Genomic DNA, 24,900 nt, shown 5'->3' on the forward strand with positions numbered 1-24,900 from the left:
TCGATGTGGGACTCGATCCCAGGACTCCAGAATCAGGCCCTGGGCCAAAGGTAGGCGCTAAACTGCTGAGCCACCCAGGGATCCCCCAAATTCTGGATTTTTAATGAGATTTTTTTTTCTTACAATGAGCACATTACTCTTGGAATCTGAAAAAGATAAGAAAATTAAAAGAGAAACAACATGGGGCAGACTGTATTTTCAAAATGGTTGCCCTAAAATATCCCATCTCATATGCTCTCCTTGCAATATGATATGAACATTCCTTCAAAAAAGAGATGGGGTCGGGATCCCTGGGTGGCGCAGTGGTTTGGCGCCTGCCTTTGGCCCAGGGCGCGATCCTGGAGACCCGGGATCAAATCCCATGTCGGGCTCCCGGTACATGGAGCCTGCTTCTCTCTCTGCCTGTGTCTCTGCCCTCTCTCTCTCTCTGTGTGACTATCATAAATAAATAAAAAATTAAAAAAAAAAAAAAGAGATGGGGTCTAAGGCAGCCCAGGTGGCCCAGTGGTTTAGAGCCGCCTTCAGCCCAGGGCCTGGTCCCGGAGACCCGGGATCGAGTCCAGCGTTGGGCTCCCTGCGTGGAGCCTGCTTCTCCCTCTGCCTGTGTCTCTGCCTCTGTGTGTGTGTGTATGTGTGTGTGTCTCTCATGAATAAATAAATTAAAATCTTAAAAAAGAGAGAGAGAGAGAGAGAGAGAGAGAGAGAGAGAGATGGGGTCTATGTTCCCTACCCTTGAGCCTGAGCAGACCCTTGTGAGTGCCTCAACTGAGGTAGGAACAGAAGCTATGACACTGCTTGACTTCCGGGGTTTAGAATATGAAAGCGGTAGGCCGCCTATCTGGATCCTTTGCTCTCTGAGCCCTTATGCTTGGAATTCGGCCACCATGTTGTAAGGAAGCTGGACCACATGGGGAGGCCACACGTGGGTGTTTCCAGCAGTAGCCAGCACCAACTGCCAAACATGCGGGAGCAGCCTTCAGGTAATTCCAGTCCCCAGCTTTAGGTTCTTCCAGCTGAAGTTTCAGCACAAACAAGCTGTCCTTCCTGTCCTCTGTCTGAATTCCTGACCACAAAAACCATGAGACATAATAAATTGTTGTTTTAAGCCACAGAGTTTTGGGGTATTTTGTTAATCATCAATAGATAGTGAATAATACATAACACATCCAACCAAGATAAAAAAAAAAATGGGCTAGGTTTATTCATTTCATTGTTATATATTTAAAAAATCATAATATTGTTTTTAAACTCGCTTCTTTTCCATTCAGGATCAACTCCAGCTCAAGTTGAAGTTCACAATAGTGAAGTTGTTGCTCTGTGAGCCTTACCCCACTTGGCCACCGACAGAAGCTCCTTCGCCTCTTTCCCTTCCAGTGGCTGGTGCCAAGAATTGCCCCCTGTGTGAAGGCTGGAGAAGATACCAAGCCCTAAAAAATGACCCCATTTGTCATAAAGTCTGAACTCTGAGGAAGGATCAGAGCTTGGACAAAGTCAACCAAAACACGAATGTAAAAATGGGCTGAAAACGTTGAATTGAGATGTAAGTATGTATATAGATACAAGATTATCTCACAGTCTGGGCACTGGAACCAGAGTCAGACAGGTCACAGGAGGGGGTCAGCTAGTCCCGCATCCTCTCCCCGGGCTGGATTCTACAGTCACCTGGGGGTGGTTTCAGAAAACACCAGTATCCAGGGCTGAGGTGGGGCCTGGGCATCAATCAGTATTTTCTCTTAATTCCTCAGGTGATTCTAAGACGCAGCCGGGGCTGAAAACCATGGGATTTCTAGCTCAGTGGTTTTGGGGAGGAGGGGGCTTCTTGTCGCGTCTCTTAAAATACTTAAGGGACAGAGTATATCCTGTCCACAGCTGAGTCTTCCTCCAGTTATAATTTTCAATGACAAAGAGAAGTTGGGAAATCGGTTACTCAGGGAGCACAAGAAATTCGCTATCTATCTATGCTTCTTTTCAGTTGGTCATCGTGATGCACCTCCCGGGGACATACCTAATATACAAAAAAAAAAAAAAAAAATCACAGGAATTGTGCACGCACACTCAGAAAAGTTTGCTGGCTCTGAGGGCGGACCCGAGGTCTGGTTCCTGTACCGGGCTCGCTCCTCTACACAGCACAGCCTCCCTAACCCAGGTGAAGGGATAAGACGGGGAAAGGTGGACAGGTGTCTCAGCAGCCCGAGATGCAGGAAGGACGCCTGTCTGAAGGCCTGGCCGGCAGATCCAAACCTGACAAAAGTACGAGCCCCTCGCACAGGCTGAGGTCCCCCAGTTCCCAGAGAGGTGGGGTCAGGGCCCCCGGAAGAAGAGCTCTGCCCTGGCTTTCTGCGGGTAGGGCTGAGTGGAGAGGGAGGGGCCGCCGCTGTCCTGCTGTCAGGTGTCCCCAGCTCCTGCTGAGATCCTGTTCCTCCTCCAGGATCTGTTTGTTGATTCTGGGAGTTTGCCCTCTGACAGGAGGAAGGCATTCTCCCTCTAGTAGCCACGTGGCATCTGGGTTGAGCCAGGATCCAGTGGGACAAGAGAACACGGGGGTGGAGAGAGAAGCCTAATGAGCCGGGTCCAGTTTGTCTCATGAGTGACAGCGACAGCTGTCCTGGACTGTGGCAACAATGCGATTAGCCTTCAGCACTTGCGTGGTTCCCCTACACGGAAGGCACACGGACAGATCCTTCTCGGGTCGGGAGGAGAGGAGGCAGGCCATAACTGGAGTCCTGGTTCTCCTTTTCCGCCGCGGTCTTTAATGTGTCGGAGCCTCAGCTTCCTCATTTGCAACATGGAGTGAACGATGAGGCTGCCAGGCCTGCCTGTCACAGTCCTTATGAACATTCGGGAATTTTGATGAGGATTGAAAGCCGGCTACCTTTTGTTTTCAAAATCCACCACCTTGCCTCCCTCTGTGAAAGTCACAGGACCGGTTTTCCGGTCCCACCACCGCTGTCTCCAGGGCCTGAGTCCCAGGCAGCACCTGCAAACTCTTTGCACCCTGCGGTGTGACTCCAGGTGTGACCCTGGATGCTCTCGACAATGTTCACGGGGTATCCGTTCATCAGGAAGCCCCGAGCCCAACGCTGACACACAGTGGGGAGCAAGTTGGCTCTGGACAGGCAGGGGGTCAGAAGAGCCACCTCTGCTGGAAAGAAATGGATGGCGCGGAGGGGATCTGCAGCGGGGCCGCGGGCGCGGTGGTTGTGATCTAACCAGGGAGATCGGGATAAGCTTTTCTGAGGAAATGAAGTGGGGCTGAAATCAGGGCCAGGGGTTAATAGGTAAAGAGTATAAAGTCTTTGTGGCAGAAGGAGGCATGACCAAATGTGAGAGGCTGAGCGATTCAAGAGTGCAAGAGCAGAGAGGCCTAACCTCAGGGGGCTCACTGAGGTCGCTGGGGCTGGGGGCAGCGGAGGCAAGGAGCTTAGCGGTTATCCGAATAGCAAATGAGAAGCTTCCGAAGGGTTTTTGCAAGGTTGTTATCTGCAAAAAGGACCGGAGGCCATCAAGAGTCAATGTGCAGAAACTTGCAGGAGCCCAGGCAAGACTGGAGGGCGGCTTGGCCTGTGGTACTGTTAAAAGGATTTGAGAAATAGTCACTAGTCTAGGCCGCCAAGGGTTGTCAATGCAGCTGATCTCAACATAGAACATTTACTGAGCCACCCCCAGCAGTGAGCAAGATCACTCTCCAATAAGGTCACACCTGTGGACGTGCTTTTTTGTTTCTGCCCCATGCTGCTGGGCTGGGGAAAGTGCTGGGACCTTTTGCTCATTTACGGAATTCTGGCCTCCTGTCCTTTACTTGCCCTTCTCCTCTACCAGGATCCTCTCATTTCCCTGCTGCCAGAGGGTAGTAAGGAGCTGGGGGAGGAAACGGCCCTGGGGGCTGTAGTTCTGGCCACATGCTCTGGCCCATTTCTACAGTAGGGCTGGGAAAGCAGGTGCAACGTATGAGATGCCGCGTTTCGCACTAGCCACCGATCCTCGCACAGGTCTCCTGCGGGAATCTTTTCTACAAGCTTGTGGCCAAGCAAGGAGATCTGGGATTCCCGGGGTCCCTAAGCATAGCACCATCTCAAAGCCATCAAACCACCACCATCACCTCTAACACTGCCACTGCCGGCGACTCTTTCACCAAGTAACACTGTTCATTCATTCATTCATTCATTCATTCATTCATTCATTCATTCATTTTTGCTTATGGGTGAGGCACTGTTCTATATTCTGTAAAATGCCCCCAAGCAGCTTACGGACTAATCCAGGGGTCCCACAGTCTTTTCCTGATGAACAGTTGATTTTGGATTTTCCTGGAACATTAATACTACAAACACTGAAGGTAAATAAGTTGCATGAAAGGCCAGGCGTCACGCACCGTCAGTCAGCCGCCTCCCCCTGGTGTATGCACACCACAGCACATACCCAAGTCGTTCAAGAGGAAGGAGACAAAGGAGATAGAACGGAGGGACATGGTGCGAGAAAAATAAACGCAGGAGGAAAAGGTGGAGGAGCAGGTCCAGCACGTGCACACACGCCTGCACCCTTCCTCCTGCCTGGGGAGCTGCTGGGTTCCCACCTTACCGTCCACGGGGCTTTCTGCCTCACGAGCACCCACGCTCCTGCTCATTTTTTTTTTAAGATTTTATTTATTCATGAGAGAGAGAGAGAGAGAGAGAGAGAGAGAGAGGCAGAGACACAGGCAGAGGGAGAAGCAGGCTCCATGCGGGGAGCCCGACACAGGCCTTGATCCTGGGACCCCAGGGTCACGCCCTGGGCCGAAGGCAGGTGCAAACTGCTGGGCCCCCCGGCGGTCCCCTCCCTCATTAACCCCGAGCTTGGCGCCAAGTGGTTCAGTACCTCCTCACTTTGCAGGCCGGGGGATCCGCCTCTTCCCCCCACGACCCCCTGCAAGCCTACGGGCTTCTCAACATTCACTCCAATAGACGTTTGTTCTCCACAATGTCGCACCCCTTCCAGAGTCCCTGGAGATGGAACCTCCTCCACTAACTTGCTGGCCCTTGCTGGCCAGTGAGACGCAGACGAACCCCCATGCCCGCTCCTAGGTTCCGAAGGCTGGTAGGGCCGGCGGGTTGGCAGCAGAACCGGGGCTGCTCAGCGTTTACGGCTTATGAAGCACCCCAAGGGGCTGGTGGTGCTCCTGCCAAGGCCAAGTCGAGGCTCGGGGCCGCTAGGCCTCCTGCTGTCCGGCCAGGGAGCCTCGCTCCTCCTCGCCCGCCCGCCCGCCCCTGGTCACCCTCAGCCCTAAGGTGCCCTCCGGCCCGGAGGCCCAACTCAGCAGCCTGCCGGGGACAGCTCTCCCGGCGTGTCCAGCCCCCAGGGGCTCCCCGTGGGTTTCCCCGGCTCTATCCTCTGCCATTTAATTTGTGCTCTAGCAAAACTAACTTTCACGTGGCCAGTGACGAAGGCCAGAGGACAACTGTCCTGCTGGAAGCCTATGGGTAAACCTTACAGTGGCCCACACAGACACCTTGAAGGAACAGTCAAGGAAAAGAGATGATCGGATAACTAGGGGGGAGTGGGGGTTATTTGACATAAAGAGCATCATAATCATGGCTGGGGGGCCTGACTAGCAATGTATGGACTTCAACAGATTTAAACTAGTACCGATTCCACCCCACGAAGACTGTGCTTGGAGGACTCCTCAGCACTGGCTCTGTCTCCCGGAGAGCAGCCTCTAGCTTCCATTTCCAGCTCCCCACGGAGATGAGGTGCCCCTCATGTTCACAAATCCCTAGGGAGTGCTCCTTTCCCATTCCGGTGAATAGGTCAGTTCCTTCTGAACAAAGGCTACTGTTCTCATTTCCACAGTCCAGGGTTGAATTGTATCCATTAGTGTGGTATTTTAATAGGGATCTTTTTTTTTAAACGTTCTTTATTTCCACTGTATTGGCCTCTATGTATTTTCTATCTTCTGCAGTTTGTTAAAATTATGTCTTCCAGAAAACTGCCCTAAAATAAAGAAATCTACTACTTACCCATTTGATGAGGAATAAGGTGTAAGTTACTCAGCACAGTGCCCAACACACCTGAACACTCAATATCTACTTTCATAAAGTACAACCGCACCCCGCAACTGATACCACTATGAATACCTTTCAGATGCTCAAATAAAGATGTTAGTAGCCTCAACCATCTCTTATTTGCATCCAGCACAATGCCTGTGACTTAGTAGGTGATCGATGCTCAATGAATATTAGACCCCAGCAAGTAAGAATTCATATCATTAGAAACAGAATTACTATCACAGATAATCCATTTCTTTGGCTCCCTTCACCATCCTGACACGAGCATCAGTTTCAGAATCTTATTAAGAATGGGAGAAGCTAGGGAAAATGAAGTTATGATTTTAAAAGTTCATCTGAATGGGTAAACATGCAAAAAACTCAAAGTATTCCCTATTTTACCATTCAAATTCATTTCTAAATTGGAGTTTTCCCAGTAGTTGAAAATCACTTTGAAAATGGTCGTTCCCACAGTATTACATTTCACATCCTAGCTCTTACACATATGCATATACATCTGCATGGGTATGTGCATAAAATGTTTTACTATAAATGTCCTTAAGGACATTTGAAAATGACAAAAGAACGAAAATTATGAGGCCCCAAATATTACCTTCAGTTCAAACTTTTATGCTCTACTGACTTTTATCAACCAAATGGATATAACGTACCCTAATACCTTATCAGGCCCACGGGGTAGGGGTGGGGGCAAGGTACAGGACAGCCAGTAGTCTGAAAAAAAAAATTTCTATCCAAACATATAGTCGTAAAAATCTTCATCCTCCTTTTGTGCATGATAAATTGTCAAGTAAGACTCAATGATGATGCATTAATTCAAGTGACTTCAATTTCATTTTTTCCTTGTAACCTTCAGAAGGTGGAAGTATCACGTGGAGTATTTCCCCACCCTTCTCCCTACCATTTCCGATCATTCAAGGACAATGGAGATCTAGGAAATGGATTAGTAGACTATCGGTGTTATGATGTGTAATTACTTAAAGCACCATGCTAATAAAGCCAGGGTCCTAGGACTAGTCTCTGCAAAGGCCAGTTTAGTTCGTATCTGTACCATGACCTGGACTGTACTCCTAACTGCAGACAGCTTTCTTACAAATGTGTCCGTCCCACCAGTCACAAGAGAGAGGACCGGCAAGTTGGCAAATGGATAAAAACAAAACTATCTTCGCTAATGGCGGGGGGGGGGTGGGGGTGGGGCCCAAACCCCACATATGATGGGTTAATAGAATCTTGCCCATAAAGAAGAAGAATCACATAATTTTTAATCCTGTGTTAAATGTATTTCAAGTCTCAAGTACCGGATGACAGGAATATTTGACTCCTGAATTTTAGAACTAATACATTCTACACAAAACCACATACAGTCAAGATCCTAATTTGTTACCCAACTTGTGTAAAAACTGCTAATTCCATACAAACATCCTTTTACCTCTTTAATATAAATCTATGCACCGGTTTTTAAATATTTGCCATTAGTTATTTGGTTCAGAATATTGTGAAAAATTCAGCTAGGAAATTATTCATAAAACTGTATTCTGTATTCTTTTTTTATTTTTCAAACAGCAAGTGTCCACATTTAAAATGCAGAATTTGCAAATATAAATTAGTCTAATAATTCATTTAAAAATGAAACAAAACAGCTTCCTGTAGTATCACAATACATAAAATGGTATTATAAACCCCCAAGTGGCAAGGTTAACTACATGACAACAATGCCAGAAGCTGTGAAACTCATTAAACCACTTAATGAATAGGTCAGTTTGAAGAACATGTCTATGTTCCATGACTATGCATGAAACAAGCTTTCATTGTATTATAAAGGCTCAGCAATTCATTCATATCATAATATGGGGTCAAGCAAGATTTTATTTTTACAATGACAATTTAAAAAATGCATTTAAACAAACAAACAGAAGTCCCCCCGATTGTTTAAAAACAATTCTATTTGGAGGGTAAAATATACTTTAAAACATACCGACTTACCAGATTTCAATTGTCAGGCTGCTGACTACTGATGTGAAAGTTTGTATTTAAAAATATCACAAATATCTTTAACAGTGAAAATTTCAATGTGATAAGTTTCATTGCAAAGCAATTTTCACCTGAGTAGATTTTGAAATTTAGTGCTCATATATTTGGGGGGAGGTGGGGAAGGAAAGACCCACTTGTATAAGATACTGAGTTTACAGCTGATTCACACAGATAATCCAGGGGGTTGAAGAAACATTTGCTGTGACCTTCCCAGGACACATGATGCCCCTCTTTCTCCTGGAGATTTGTTCTGACATTATGAATTCTCAGTATCCATAATATTTCCACTTAGTTACCCATTCAAGCATAGCAACCCAATTCATTCAGTTTTATACAACAGTGTCTATATTATGTACATGTTTAATTATCAATAGGAAATAGAAAATAAAAATTTACAGTGACTGAGAAAAGGGTCAGAAAACGGGATAGGAAAAGTAATACTGTATAATCAGAATATCCTATATTATCCTACCAGTTTTAATGACAGGGTTTTTCCTTTATTAGTTGAAATACAAAGAAGGCATAGGGGATCCCAGGAAAATAACACTATATATCAGAAAATTCAACGTGCTCCACCATCAGGATTTCCATCACACATTTAATTTCTTCTGTACAATTTTTATAAACGTGTTTGTCTTTTCAAAATCATCAGATTTCCAGATTAAATTCAGCACTACACAGTATGCCCTTGAAGTAAAATGAGGTTACCTGCTTTATTTGGATACCAAGTTCCCTTCCAGACAGCATTAAAATAAAGACAAGACTACACAGATAAAATCCAGTATAATTCAAATCCAACAATGAAAAATTTCCCCCATATTGTTGCAAAATTCGTTCTACTGAAATGCTTTGCTACAATAATAAAAAGCATACATTACATATAAAAGATACCAGTGTACTAAAAAGTGACAGAAGTGGACTAGCAAATCCTTCAAAGCACATTATATAAATGACTAGCATTTAAAAACATTTCTCCTATAAAATGTAGGTCATATACATTTATAAATTGGCGGTTTTATTTCTAAAGCAGTGATGTGTGTGTTCAAATAGTTAGCTGTTCTGTACAGTATAATATCTACTCAATTCAAACTACAATAGGTTTGTCTTTCTTTGTATTGAAGTTGAATAAATTCATCTGATCAGCTGAGAAATCAAGCTTGAAAAATAAGTATCTAAAAATCAAAGTAGAAAGTTTAGAATTATTGAAATGTAGCTATGAAATATGAAGAGAACTATTTCACAATGGAGCTGAAGTCACCTCAAAACTTATGGGCTTGAATCTAAAACAGAAACAAATATTAAAATCCAAAGCAAACCACAAAGTTAGGTAGCAGTACAGAAGCAGGAAAACAAAACAAAACAAAACAACACACCCCCTTCCTTCAGTGTGATGGGCACTAAGTTTTGCGGTCTTCCTCCATCTTGCAGAAGAGTGGTAAGGCCATTCAATGCTTAGTGAGAGTGAGTACAGATGAAGTCAGATTTAGCCTGTCTCCCCTGCAACTTCAATTATGCTGTGTAAACAGTGTTATGTTCCAATAGGAGGAACAATGGAATTTGCTTATAAAAACTGATTAAAGATAATCATTATTAAATGAAATAAGGATAATTAATAACTCTGAAATGTTTTTAGAACTTTCCTGATGCTACTTGTAAAGTTAGCACTGCTATGTATTATTGCTTACATACAGTACAACATCATATGCCTTCTAACATAAAGCAGTACTGTGATTTGTTTGTACATATTTACAGATTCTTAAAAACAAGCTGTAAAAACATTACATACTTTCAGACAATACAAATTAGCACATTGGTACTCACTTCAAAACAAATGGAATGCATAACATTAATAAACATCATAAAGGAAGACTCACATAAAAGTCCTTGATTGTCAAGACACGTTTATATATAAACTCTAACTGTGCAGAATTAAAGATTCAATCATAGGTACATCCTTATTTGATGAACCGTATTTACAGCATGGTATTGCATAAAAAAATAAAATAATGTTTACAGGGTTTTACTTTTTTATCCATTGGATTAAAGAAAGCAACAAACACAACAAGAAATGTTTGTCTGCTTTAGTTTTGTTTCCTACCAAAGTTTAAGTGAAAAAAGGAAACATACGGTTTTATTTGCAGAATATAGCAAAAACAACTGGAAAATTATTTCCCTGAAATAAAGCAATTTGAAACGGAAAAAGTTTAAATTAAATTGCAGTGTCAAAAAGTTTCTCATTGATTATAATAGTGCTTCTTCAAGTAATTCTACTGTGAAAAAACAAGTTCTAGTTAAGATGTTCTATGTCTAAGAAATGTAGTACTACAGTAATGCCTACTTTTAAAGTTTCCCGGCTTTTTTTTTTTTTTTTTAAACAGCCCTTTAAAAACTCAAATTGATAAAATGAAAGAAGTGGCAAAAGATCTAACCTAGCTGGCACTTGCAAGTTTCTCTCCCCTGTGGAAACGAAAGCCTACCCTGAGCACAAGACCTCTTTTGCCTCTCAGAAAGAGAAAATTACCCAACCACTGACAGTCCTCAGCCAGAGCTAAAAGGATGGGTTTCTATGGTATCAAGTAGAAAATCTGCAAGTAAATCCAAAAGATTTAAGAGCCACCCAAATATTCTGAACCAAATGAAATATGTATACAATAGTTAAAAGAAAAAAAAAAACACAAGCTTTTAGAAGATGTTCAGCAGATATTACCTCATCTAACACGATCTGTTTCCAATCTTCAAACGTTAAGAGTAGGTCCTAAGTGAAAAAGCATACTTCACTCACATTGACCCAAAGTTTAATGGTGTGTAAGAGCATGTTTTAATAGAACAATTTGCTCACTGAGAGAAATGAGAAAAACATATTGCAAAAGGGTATCTCATATCCTCAATATTCTGATCTACGGCAGCACAAAAGGCTACTTACTTGTACTATTAATGCCCAGATAGAAATGAAGGAACTTTCTAAACTGAAGCGGGGAAACCCAAACTGCTGAGATGTTTATCATATGATGATAATATAAGGTAACTCTGGTAGGCATTTAGAATTTCACAGTAAGAGAGTGATGACTACTATACTTAAATGGTGAGTCAATAAGTTATGCCAAAGTATCACCTTTCTCAAAAATGCTTATAATGTGGTAGAAAAGTCTGCCATTACGTAGATTTAAAGAAATGTGTTGAAGACAGGAATGCAACACCTGAAACTCCGCTTGCATAACTACCATTTTCAGAGGCCTTCCTTCCTTAGCTTACCCTAACTGCTCAGCAATAAAGTCACATTCTAAAAACTGTGCTGGTGATGTTAAAGCAAACATAAAACTATATGCTATACCAGGAACGACATCAAGTTGTTAACAGAACAAAATTTTTGACCGGGCTCAAATAAAAATCAACTCAGGAAATAAATGCCTATTTTCAAATAGTAGTATGAGAAAAATACAAATGCCTATATAGGATGAGCACAGTTCCATCTTTAACATCTCATCTGAATAAAGGCTTCTTGCAATTGTGTGATGTGTAACCCAACACACACCATTCTTAAAAGTCAATAATGGCAGAACTTAAATATCTACTTCAAAGAAGTCTAAAATTCTTGAGAAATCTGGCAGCAAAGAAAGCTGTCAAATAGGAAAATTAATATTTCAAGCAAAGCTTAATAACCAAAGCATAGAGGAAACCACATTAAACATAATTTATACTTATTATCACAAAACACCAAAATATTCAAAATAAATGTAAAAGATGTTAAGGGTGGTGGGTATTTCCTTTGTTCCCTTTCTTTATGAGAACACTCTGGGGATACCATTAAATAAAAGAAAAAAATAACTTAAATGTATAACATTCTATACTGAAATAAAGACTGCAGATCTATATAAGGGCCAATATAAAAAGTTAAAGTGGAAATTAGCAACAATAAAGTTTCACCTTCCAAGGATATTAATTTTAGATTATCACTGGTGCTACATCAGTATGTGCATCATGACAAAGATGTTGGAAATTAAAATAAAAAGTTGGAACAAATTAAAGAGGATAATAAAATCAACAGAACTAATGTTATTTTCCAAAAATTAAAACTGTCCAATGTGTAACTCAAACCGTCATTCTTCAGAAAAGTATATATATGTGTTTATATAAAAGCACTATTTATTGTACCATGCTGTATTATTTTAAGACAAAGTATTAAAAAAAAAAAAACATTCGTGGTATAAGGATAAAGTCTGTAGTTTATTTAGATTTTGAAATGCAACAAAAAGTTTCCGATCACTCATCTAGCTGAAAAAGAAACTGTAGTTACTAGAATTAGTAAACACTTTTGGTTTGTAAAATTGTAATGAGCAGTGTTCATTAAAAAGTAATCCAAGATAAAATAAGCAATTAAAATGCCCATTTCTTTAGTTTCTCTGGATACTGTTTAATTATCCAATCTATCAAGATTCTAGAAAGAGAAGGATTAAACCAGGTTTTACAGTTCCAAAGATACCCAATTTCCTTTTATTGCCAAAATTAAAATAGTCAATTATGAGATGATTATGACACAACCATATCAAACCTAAAAATCTAATTTTTTTTTTACTTTGAGAAATCAAAAATACCAAATAGATTCTAAGTGCTCTATGTTAACTGAAGTGTATATGTAAAGTAAAATACAATTAAGCTTTAAAACGTGGAATATACATTTTGTGTAAGCATTATGTTCTTGGGAATGTAATCTACAGAATATCTTTTTACTAAAACTTCAAAACCTTGATACCTGCACATGAAAAATCATAAAAAATATCTAAGTACAACTGTACAAAGAAACTGACACCAATATGCATACTTCCATAGAGAAGTGAATGCTTCAACAGTTACGTATTTTGGTAAAAGTTTTGAAAGTATGCATATTTTAAAAGTAATTAGGCTTTTAAATAGTGGAGTCTTAGACTATCAGATTTTTATTATTTTTTCTCAAAAAAAAAAAACATGTCAATATAATGCAAAATGAAAATCAAGGGTATATGGCATTATCATTCTTATTAAAAGGTGGTTTCTTGGTTTCTTTTTTTCCCCCTATAGGACACACTAATTTATTTAAGCCATAATCTCTTGACATTTAAACTTTTAAGTTCACTCTGTCTGTAAAGTATACTCAGATTCCCTGCTGAAGTGCAATGACTATGCTGAAAAACTTAGAAACAGTATGAGTAAATTTCACACAATTACTAATCTCCTAAGAATGTACAATGTTATCAGTTAGGAAACAATTGTGCGAAAGTCTTTTTTTTTTCCTTTTAAACTCGGTGTAGGTGGAATAGCAAGTTTCTGCTCTAAAACAAGTAATGCATTGCTTCTATAAAGGTGACAACATGTAAGGCAGTTCAAAGAATGCTGACTAACCAAACAAAATGCAGTTATTGGATTATCTTGCTATTCATATCAGCTTAACTGGTTATAGCTCATTGCTCTTAAATCTGTACAGCACTCCATTTTACACAGAGTAACCCCACTCTTGATTAATCTGTTCTAAAGTGCCAGTATTATTTACACATTTTTTTAGCCAAAAGTCTGGCCGGTTGTGGCATCAGGTGAAGACGTCATCCCAGCTCTATTATCATTTACATTCACCAAGGGAAATTCTGGAAATTCAGCACTTGTCCCTGGTCCCCGCAGGTTCACCTGTCCATTGGCAGTGCTAAACTGAGTAGCTATTCCAGCTCTCGATCCGTGATACGGAGCGCGGAAGGGCTGTTCAAAGGAGCTCATTTGGTAAGCTTGGTGGACAGGCTGAGCCTCAGCCTTTTTCTGAGAAGTCACTTGATCCAAGAAGTCCTGTGTGGAAGTGGCAGAAGCATGGTTTGTCTCATCACCTGAAAAGGGAAACGAGTGCTGTGAATCACCAACTATGAGGCCAAAGTGGGACTTATCTGGAGTTGTTCTTAGTGGAGAGTTCATTCCTGATCGGAAGCTGTTGATGGGCATGGCTGCATAGACTTGCTTGTCTATGGAGGAGAACGCTGGCGGATTTGGAAGGGTCTGGTTGTCAGTCACAAAGTTAAGGCTCGGGCTATTCAAATAGGCATCATTTTGGCTAGTTCTGTCCAAAGCCTGCTGCAGAAACTTTGAGTACTCCTGCAGCATGTTGGCTTTATCTGACGAGGATGCTTGGGAGCTTGATCCAACATTCTCTGCCTGCGTGACCTCGGGGACTTCTGAGGAATTTATGGATATGCTAGAAGTCACCTCAGTGTCCGCAACACTGAACGATATCTCATGCTGTCCGTTAGCTTTATGGGAGTAATGATCCAAGAGAGTCTGCAGTACCTCATCCGGAATAACGTTCTTGTCATGGTTACTCTTAATCTCCACATTCAGCGCCTGTGAATCTAATATGGAAGCCGTCGTGCTTTCATCAATGACACTGGCCACCGCCGCTTGGGTTACAGAAGGCTGGGAGGCGATGGTACCCACGTTCAGCGCATACTCCCTACTATTGTTACTTGCTGCCTGAAGATACCGCTTCTTCTTCAAAAACTGCATGGCATCGTCATAGTTGGTGCTGCTGTGCACAGGCTTACTGGGCCCCTCTTGCAAATTGTCAACCTGATCGATGTCAGCATTGCCTTCTGAGTCCAGCAAAGCCTGTTTATCCACAAGTTCAAAAGCGTACTTTGAGACTTTACTCTCTTCATATGTGGATAAGGGTGAAATGGTTTGATTTTGCTCCAGTGGCTGTTTCAGACTTCTCTTGCTATTGATTTTTTTGAGAACCAACTTAGGTGGATGGATTTCTCCTGATGCATCTTCTAAGTGCGATCCCCCAACCGAAGAATGTGGCATTTCCACAGCGTACTCTGCTACCATGTATTCATCCTTTACTTTAGTACTTGAAGAATAAAGAGGCAAGTAATCATTTTTGTCTTTCTTCAGGTCAGACTTGTCCAAAGCACTCTCTTTGTCCATCCCAGATGACTTTTTCTCAGTTTTTTGCCTTTTCTTTTTTGGCAGTGAGTTATCTTTTGGTGATGTAGAAAAGCCAGAATCTTCCTCAGATGTCAGAAGGCCACCTTTGATGGCACATCTGTTTAGTTTTTTGTCATGATTTTCATGGCACATACGTTTATGTTTCAACACACGATCTGTTCTGGAAAAATACTGTCAAATTCAGATTTTTGGCAGTCAGTTTTTTGTTTTAGTTTGTGTTTTTTGTCAAGCAAGAAAAGAAAAGAAAAAAGTAATTAATATAAAGATAGATAGAAGTAAAATAATATAAGTAATTCCAAACTAACTTGTTGAGCCAGTTGTTTATTAAAATCTAATCAGAAGCAGTTGGGATGGGAAGTTCTTCAAATAGTTCTAGTAGTCACATTTTCTAATTTAAGAGAATTATTTTATAATTTCATGTAGAAGAATTTCAATGTCCATCATACCTCAACAAAGTGATTTTTAAAAAACCCAAACACCAAAACCAAACATTTCAAATCACCCCTTACCTGTAAACAGTATTCACACTGGTAAGGTTTTTCTCCACTATGAGTTCTCTTATGCCTTTCCATGTGATATTTTTGTATGAATCTCATACCACATTCATCACAGCGAAATGGTTTTTCACCTAGTACATGATATAGAAAGTTTAAAACAAAACAAATATTGTAAAATAATGAATTACTTTACCACAAGAATCTCTAAATGAATAGCTCTTTAAAACTGTCAAACTCTCCTCTTTTTAAGTGAAAAAATTCTTCCTATATTAAATACATCTTTCCATTTAATTTGTAAAAAATATTTTGCTTTACAAAAATAAAAGACTGGCACGTGCCACTGGAAAGAAAAGTCTGAAAGCAGGCATACTCAACTTCCCCACCTTTCTACTGTATGTATACATAACATACTCTTTCCATGGAGAGCAGCAGTACCAGGAATTACAGCAATGTGAACACCGTTTCGGTAGAGTAGCTGACACTTTTAATCTTTTTTATTCAATCATATAAAATAATATTTTAGAATTTTTTTTGAAAAAAGAAAATGTTACCCATATATAGTCCAACACAATTCTTGGGTACAACTTTTCAATTCTTCATTTCTTTTCAACAAATATTTGTGGTTAAATGAAATCTGAATCCTAGGAAATATTCTTAAAAAATTTATTTTTTAAAAATATTAAATTATTTTTCTAATTTATTAAAACATAAAAAGAACTCAAATTAGAGACTAAGTTTCAAAAGGTTTGTTTATACTCATCCTTTTTCTTAACTCAAACCAGCATTTCTCATGTCCTTTTGGGGAATGAATCAAACTGAGTACTGCTAATCAGACATACAACTCCTGCCTCCCCTCCTCCATTTTATTTTTAAACATTTCATAAGGTCTTATTAGCTGTAAGGAACCATAACTATGGAGATCTAAAGTAGTTTTTACTGATAAAACCACAGTAAACAGAAAGGTGTGACAATAAGTTATCTTGAATAACACTTTTTTGGGAAGCTATTGTTTCATACATTCAACAAAATCTCCCTGAATACTTCCCCTCTACCCATAACCTTGCTATAGGAGATTGAAAGTGTAAGATTCATTACTTGGCTTCAAAGAGCTTATAATGTAATTTGGGAAAACAAGATATACACATTATAAAGAGACAATTAATAAAACTATGTCCAGCTCCAGTTTACCTTTACAACATTGTATCTCACTACTCTTAAAACTTTTCCTCCAGCCACATCAAAATACCTATCATCTTGAGCTATTCTACCTCTGCTGTGGATTCACACTGCTCCTTCAGTCAAGAATGCCCACCTCGGGTCGCCTGGGTGGCTTAGTCAGTTGAGCGTCCAACTCCTCATTTTGGCTCAGGTCATGATCTCAGGGTCGTGATGGAACCCAGGACAGGCTCCACACTCAATGTGGAGTCTGCTTGAGATTCTCTCTCTCCTCTCCCCCTGCCCACCACTCCCTGCACCCTATGTACTCTCTCTCTTTAAAATTAAAAATACATTAAATCTTAAAGACAAAATAAAACAAAAACATCCACCTCTCTGTTCAGGTGCCACATTTCCTTCAAGTATCAACCCATATCCTCTGGGAGCCTCTGCCCTATTCTTCCAGGGAAAAAGTATCTTTATCTTTTCTAAATCTCCACAGAACTTCATCTGTGCCTCTACTATAGCATTCATAAATGTCATCCCAATAATTATTTTGTACATCTCTATTCTACTAGATCACGTTTCTTTTGGTCAGAATTTGAGTCTAAATTGTCTCTACATAGCTCAAAATACTTTGTGCAATTTTTAAATGTCAAATGAATGGCATAAATTATTATTACAGTGATTACTAGGAAAAATGTTACTGAGCTGGTATGATTTGGAGAAGTTTCTTGCAAGTCTTAGAATTTAAAGTGAATAGCACTTTTAAAGAGACTATCTGTGATTAAAGCCAAAGAAAGAAAATGTAGAGGAAAATAACAAGAAACTGAGAATTTAGTTACTATAAAATGTCCAGGAGAAACGGTACCTAAGAAGAGAATTCAATTTGGTGACAATTATTTGAAAATTTTCAAGAATGCAACTTCTGTTAAAAAAACAACAAAACAAAACACTTCTATAATTGCTATCAAGTTACCAAATTGTAGAGTTGAAAGAAACTTGTGGTGGCTTTCGAACTGGGTCCCCACAAAGATCGCAAAGGGTGACGCTGGTGTGGCAAATGACTTTAAGCATGCACTCAGATTTCAGGACATAATAATTCCACTTCTGTATACTGGGTTTTAAATAAGCACTCCAAGGATTCAGAGGCTAGATTTAGAGCTTAACACAACTAATTGAGACCAATTCACTTATTTCACAAAAAAAAATATTAAATTCCAGAAAAGTTAAGGCACTTGGCCTAAGGGTTAATAAGTGAATAACTAACGAAGTAATGGAAGCTGGGAAAGAAGACCACATATTAAGAAAGTTGGGAAGTGAAAAAAATGAAGAAAAGGAGATGAGAAGTAACAATTAGGAGGCAATCCATTCTAGAGCAAGTATTGATAAGGTTGGGGACATTGATTTATCTGAAGGCAGAAAGGAAGGAGAGAGTGAAAAAGAGAAATGAAATACTAAACTTAAACTGAAATATTATGGTTAATAACCAAAAGAACAAGATCTCAGAGGGCCTAAAATGAAAAGCAAAGGAAAGTACAGGTTATATTTTGGAAAAAAATAAAGCATATTTCCATACTTTGAAATAAAGAATGTAGATGATAGAGCTTATCAAGGTCAGAAGTTAAAGTCATTTCTCAAAAGTGAAAAATGATAGAGGAGAAAATTAGTGAACTGATTAGAATTCAATTAATTCTGCATAATATTCACGGACTAGTAGATTTAATATTGTTTAAGATGGTTAATAATCTCCAAGTAGATCTATAGATTTCAAAGCAGAAATTGATAACCTGCCTAAAATTCATTTGTAAATGCAAGGGATACAAAATAGGCAATAACAATCTTGAAAAAGAAAAATTAAGTAAGAAGACTCATACTTCCTAATTTCAAAACCTACTACAAAGCTACAGTAATAAGTTAGATAGTGTCATAATTGGGTAAGGATAGACATATAAATTAAAGAACCAAACTGAGAGCCCAGAAATAAACCTTTACATTTATGGCCAATTGATTTCCAACACAGGTGCCAATACACTTCAACAGAGGAAAAATACTCTTTTCAACAATGATGCTGGGCCAATTTGATGCCCACATCCAAAAGAACAGAGTTGTACCCCTACCTCACATCATATACAAAACTTAACTCAAAGTGGATCATAGACCTAACTATGAGAATTAAAACTATAAAACGTTTAGAAGAAAACATAGAAATATCTTAACCCTGGATTAAGCAATGATTTCTTAAACATGACACCAAGAGTCCAATCAACCAAACAAAAAATACCATGTATTTCATAAAAATTAAAAATGGTTGTTCTTAAAAAAAACACTATCAAGAAAGTAAAAGGGAAAATAGGCAGCTGCTGTGGGAAATAGTCTAGCAGCACCTCAAAATGTTAACCACAGAATTATCATAGGACCCAACAATTCTACCCCTATATATATACCCAAAAGAAATGAAAATAGAGACTCACTCAAACAGCCCCTTGTGCCCAGATGCTCACAGAAGCAGGATTCAAAACAGCCAAAAGCTGCAAACAACTCACTCTCCACCAGCAAGCATTATGAATGCACAAATAAAATGCGATATATACACACAATGATATATTATTCAAGTCATTAAAAGAAATGAAATTATGATACATGCTACAACATGGATGAACCGTGAAGAAATTACGCTAAGTGAAAGAAGCCAGACACAAAAAGGACAAATATTGAATGATTCCACTTAGATGAGGTACCTGGAGTAGGCAAATTCACATAAGTAGAATAGAGGTTACTAGGGACTAGGAGAGGGAGGAAAGGAAATTTATACTGTTTAATGGTTAGAAGGATTTTTTGGTCATACAATATTGTAAATGTACTTCATGTTACTAAATTCTATCCTAAAACATGATTGAAATGATAAACTTCCATGTTATGTTGTCTTGTTTTTAAAGTGAAAAGATAACCCAGGGAATGGGGTAAATTACTTGCCAATTATATATCTGATAAGGGAAGTGCATCCAGTATATGAAATGAACACTTACAAAAAAGACAATCTAATAGGCAATGGATCTGAACAGACACTTCTCTGAAGACAGGCAAATATCCAATAAGTACATGAAAAGATGCTCAACATCATTACTAATGAAGACTCAAGAAATGCAAATGAAGACCACAATGAGATACCACTTCACACTCAATAAGATAGTTAAAAACAGACAATCAGAAATGTTAGCATGGGTGTAGAGAATCTGCCCATATTCTCAAGACACATTTGCAGTTTCATCTTTTACATTAAATCTGATATACTCCGGGTTCATCCTTAAGTTCTTATGACTGACTAGTTTTCCCAACGCTATTTACTGAGAAGTTCTACTTTTTGTGATCACTTTTTTTTTTTTTTTAAATAGACACAGGCAGAGGGAGAAGCAGGCTCCATGTAGGGAGCCCGACGTGGGACTCAATCCCAGGTCTCCAGGATCACGCCCTGGGCTGAAGGCGGCGCTAAACCGCTGAGCCACGGGGGCTGCCCTTGTGATCGCTTCTTTATCAAAATCGTATACTAGTTCTACAGGTGTCTTTCTAGACCTTCTACTCTATTATGTTCCATTGGTCTGACTATTCATATGCTAGAATGAAAATGTTTTATGACTTTATAATACCCTTTATCATCTGGTAGGGCTTATCTCCCTCACTGTTCTTGTTTTTGTTTATCTACTTTCTGTATTATTTCATAATTATCTTGTCTAGTATTTGGGGTGGAGGAAAGGGACAGCTGCCTGAAATGTTTATGTTAACTTATAAAAAGAATTGTATCCTTTAGGATGTTGACTTTTCTCATCAAAAAAACGGGGTGGGTGGGTGGAGGGGTATGCCCTCCTCCCATTTAACCAAATTTTGTTTCATGTCCTCAAAAGTGTTTTAATGATTTCTTCATATGGGGTTTTCTACATTTTGGGGGGATTTTCTACATTTCTTGTGATATATAAACAAGGTATTTTTTTCTGTTACATCTTCTACTGTGGGTGTATACAAATACATGGTTTTCTATTTTACTGAATTTATTAGTTGGCAATAATTTTTCAGTTGATTCTCATGGGTTTTTCAAGTATAAAATAATATTGGTTGCAAAAATAGGTTTTTTGCCTCAAATGTTTTTCTTTTGCATACTTTTGCTACCTGTTATTCTCAAACGTTATAATAAAAAGTAATAGTGATTGATAATGTGTTCTCTATCTTATTCCTGACTTTGATACCAAAAGGAAATCTAAGTTAGAATCTCAAAATGTGGGGTGCCTTGGTAGCACAGTCAGTTAAGCATCCGACTCTTGGTTTCGGATCAGGTCATGATCTCAGGGTCCTGGGATGGAGCCTGTGTAAGCCCCTGCACTCAGCGTGGAGTCTACTTGAGATTCTCTCTCCCTCTGCCTCTGCCCTTCCTGTTTGTGATTTCTCTCTAAAATTAATAAATCTTAAAAAAAAGGGAATCTAAAAATGTAAAATAGATTTTAAACAATAGTGAGCCAAGTAAGCACTACCTTGACTTATAAACATTTTAGTCAGATTTTGAACTTATAAACCACCATTTTCCAGCTACTTATTGAAAACAAGTGTTCTAGAATAAAAGATCAACAATGGAGATTACATTAAGCACATAAAGATGTTACCAAATCAACTGACTCTATATCAAATCCCATATGCTGTGTTCCATAAAAAGAAAGAAACCCATCATCAGCTTATTTTCTTATTTATGGCATTAACTTCATATAAGACTGGACAAATGCACATCAGCTTTCTTTTCTTTAAAAGAAATTAGCTAGGGTATCAAAAGATGAAGAGCCACTCTCTCAAAAACATATTTTTATCATTAAAATTTTTTCCCTAATCTGAGCCCTAATCAGCTTCTTTTGACTGCCCACTGTTACAACTGTCTTATTTGTTGCAATAAAATGATTTGCCTTTTTACATTAACTACAACCTACATTTTTATTTCATATACAGAAATATGATATAGGTGCTCTAACGTGGACAAGGAGCATAACAGAACTTTTAGGCAAAAAACCCAGATAGTCCGACTCAAAATTAGTGAAATTTCAGGTAGTTATCTTTTCTGATTTCAGCTATCAATTAAATAAAGACAAAAAACAAGCACTACAGTTCTAGGAACACAGCATGAAGTAGTCTCCCTCAAGTACTCTATTTTTTAAAGTGTCATCTTAAAAATACATAGGAAATATGCATTCTAACCTAGAATACCTGTCTTATTTATGTCTTCATTCTTAACATTTTACTGAGTCACCTACTACGTGCCAAGCACTTGCTGGGCACTCTTACACTTAAATCAACTCTAGTCTTGTCAATTAAGTACATTGTCCCCATTTGCCAGGCTAGGAAACTTTTGCCCAAAGTCATGGTATTAATAAATCAGGCCCAGGAACAAATCCTGATGGTATTCTTTCATCTCCAAAAAAGCCCATCAGCAACAAATGCAACTACCTCAGGGTTTCTCTCAGAGCAATCTCAAACTGTGGATCAATAATATAGTAAGTTGCATCCCAGGCTTTCATCAGTTCATTTAGCAAGTACTAAGTGTCTGTCAGTGTCTGGAAATGATAGGAAAACAAAAGGAGTGGAATGGTTGGGATCTACGTCTTCTTGGTTTTTTTCCACACTATTTGGCTAGTTGATAAGTTTTTACAAAGGAATATACCCCCACAATCAACACAATGAATTCATCTAAAACCACAAAGTTTCCTGTTACTCCGTATAATCTCTTCCTCTCACCCTTTTCACTCCATTCCCCCTTCTCCAGGCAACTGATTATCTGCATCCTGTCCCTATAGTTTATGTTAATTATTATTAGGAATATTTTCAAACATATACAAAAAGTAGAAAAGAATATACTCATGTGCCCATCACTCAGCTTTAATATAATTACCAACACTCAGTCAATTTTATCTAACTCTTCCCATTCTTTCTTTCTTTCTTCTTTTCTTACTTTAAGCAAGCAAACTTTTTATTGGAGTTTAACAGCCACAGAGACATTAAAGAAATCATAATCACAGCTCACTGAATTTTCACAAAGTCCACTGACTCCTTTAACCAGCGCCCATAATTAAGAAATAAAACATTACTAACATCTTCTAAGCACCATATGAAGCCTCACCTGGTCACTAATCTCTCAAAGATAACCACTAACACCAGAGATTAGTTTTGTCGTTTAATAAACTATTATGGAAATCTTAAAGGGTGCAAAAAAGCACTCAGAAGATACCATTATCATATTCTGAAGAGATTTATTGAGCTGTAATATATCCACACAAAAGTATACAAATACATAAATGCAGTTCAATGAATTTTCTCAAAGAGAACACACCTATATAAACAGCATCCCACCCAAGTAACAGAATATTATGAGTACAGAGCCCTTCTATTCCCTCTCCATCAGTAATCACTATCCTGATTTCTAGCACATAATTCATTTTGCCTTGTTTATGAACTTCAAGTGATTGGAGTCATGCAATATGTATTCTTTGGAGTCTGGCTTCCTATACTCAACGTTATGCTTTTAAGATTTATCCAGAACACCATGTTCTGGATTCTGGATTCCATCATAGGAGTGTACTTGGATTTATTGATTCAATTCTTGATGGAAATCTGTGTTGTTTTCAATTTTGGGCTATTAATAGTAATGCTGCTTTAAGATTCTTGTACTTGCCTCTTGGTATATATATATATGTACACCATATAAGCATTAAACTAGGAGTGAAAACGACAATGTCTAGGGTTTGTGTATTTGCAGCCTTGGCAGATACAGTTAACTATAGTGGATGTCCCAATCTACATACCTGCCAGCAGTATATAAGAGTTCTAAATGATCACATCCTTTTAAGTACTTTGAACAGTGTGTATTTTTCATTTTAGCCAATCTAGGGTGTGTTCAAGCGATATCAGATTGTAATCTTAATAATCTTTCTTATGGGTAATGAAACTGAGTACCCTTTTGTATGTTTACTAATCATCTGGATATCCTTTTTTGGTGTGTTAAGTGACTGCTCAAGAGTTCTCCCACTCTTATATTAGCTTATCTTTTCCATGATGAATAGGAATTCTGTATATGTTAAGCTTAGTTTTCACTTTTTTTTGTATTTATTCATGAGAGACAGAGGGGGAGGGGCAGAGACACAGGCAGAGGGAGAAACAGTCTTCATGCGGGTAGCCTGATGTGGGACTCGATACTGGGACGCCAGGATCACGCCCTGAGCCAAAGGCAGACACTCAACCACTGAGCCACCAGGTGTCCCAGTTTTCATTTTCTTAATGTAGCCTTTAATGAAAACAAAGTCTTAACACTAATGTAGCCCAATTTGTCTAGTTTTTCTATCATGAGTAGCGCTATCTATATCCCAGCTGAAAAAGGTTATAGCCATGTTTTTTTTCCCCCTCTGTGATATTTTCTAGTAGTATCTTCTATTTCACTAACCTTCTCTTTCATTGTCTCTATTCTTCCATTAAGCCTATGTTATATACAGTCTGTATATCAATTATTTTTTCAGTTCCAGAATTTTCATTTTCTTTTTTTATGGATTGCAATTCTCTGGTAAAAAAATCCCCATCTTTTTTGCCTATTTTCTATGCCTTTTCTACCATTTTCTTAAACATATTAGTCACAGTTTAAAAATTAAAGTCCTGAGGCAGCCCAGGTGGCTCAATGGTTCAGTGCCACCTTCAGCCTGGGGCCTGATTCTGGAAACCCAGGACTGAGTCCCACGTTGGGCTCCCTGCATGGAGCCTGCTTCTTTCTCCCTCTCTGCCTGTGTCTCTGCCCCCCCCCCCCCACCCTGTGTCTCTCATGAATAAATAAATAAGATCTTTAAAAAAATAAATAAAATTTAAAGTCCTTCTCAAATAACTATTATTTCAGCCACCCAAGAAATTTTTATGGTTTCTATTTTTCCTCTTACCTTTCTGTGATTCTGTGCTATCATTTGGTATGCACTGAATGCAAAACACTATGTATGAAAAACTGTAGAGGCTCTGGATGATGTCAATGTCTTTTAAAGAGGGTTCACCCTTTCTTCTGAGCACTTAATGTAGGGGCTGATAACCTAAATCCCCAAATGGATTAGGCCAGCTTGAGGCTGGGTTATTTTATAGCAAGACCAAGATTCTGGCTTTTCAAAACAAATGCTTTCTTCTCTTCTCCATTTCCTGTCAACTTTTAAAATATGGTCAGT

At 39.1% G+C, this 24,900-nt stretch overlaps 1 protein-coding gene across 6 annotated transcripts in view; it reads right to left on the reverse strand.

Annotated features, from left to right (window-relative positions):
• Positions 1-8,644: 8,644 nt before the first annotated feature.
• ZNF148 (zinc finger protein 148) overlaps positions 8,645-24,900 on the reverse strand; it is a 169,538-nt gene continuing 153,282 nt past the window's right edge. For all 6 annotated transcript variants that reach the window (XM_072727989.1, XM_025990218.2, XM_072727782.1 and 3 more), the window contains 2 exons: positions 15,536-15,654; positions 8,645-15,197 (listed from right to left, as the gene is read on the reverse strand). In XM_072727989.1, the coding sequence (XP_072584090.1) occupies positions 13,599-15,197; positions 15,536-15,654 (1,718 nt within the window). In that variant the 3' untranslated portion in view covers positions 8,645-13,598. The remainder of the gene's footprint in view (positions 15,198-15,535; positions 15,655-24,900) is intronic.

Source organism: Vulpes vulpes, chromosome 1 (genome assembly GCF_048418805.1).
Source record: "Vulpes vulpes isolate BD-2025 chromosome 1, VulVul3, whole genome shotgun sequence".
Taxonomy (NCBI): Eukaryota; Metazoa; Chordata; class Mammalia; order Carnivora; family Canidae; genus Vulpes; species Vulpes vulpes.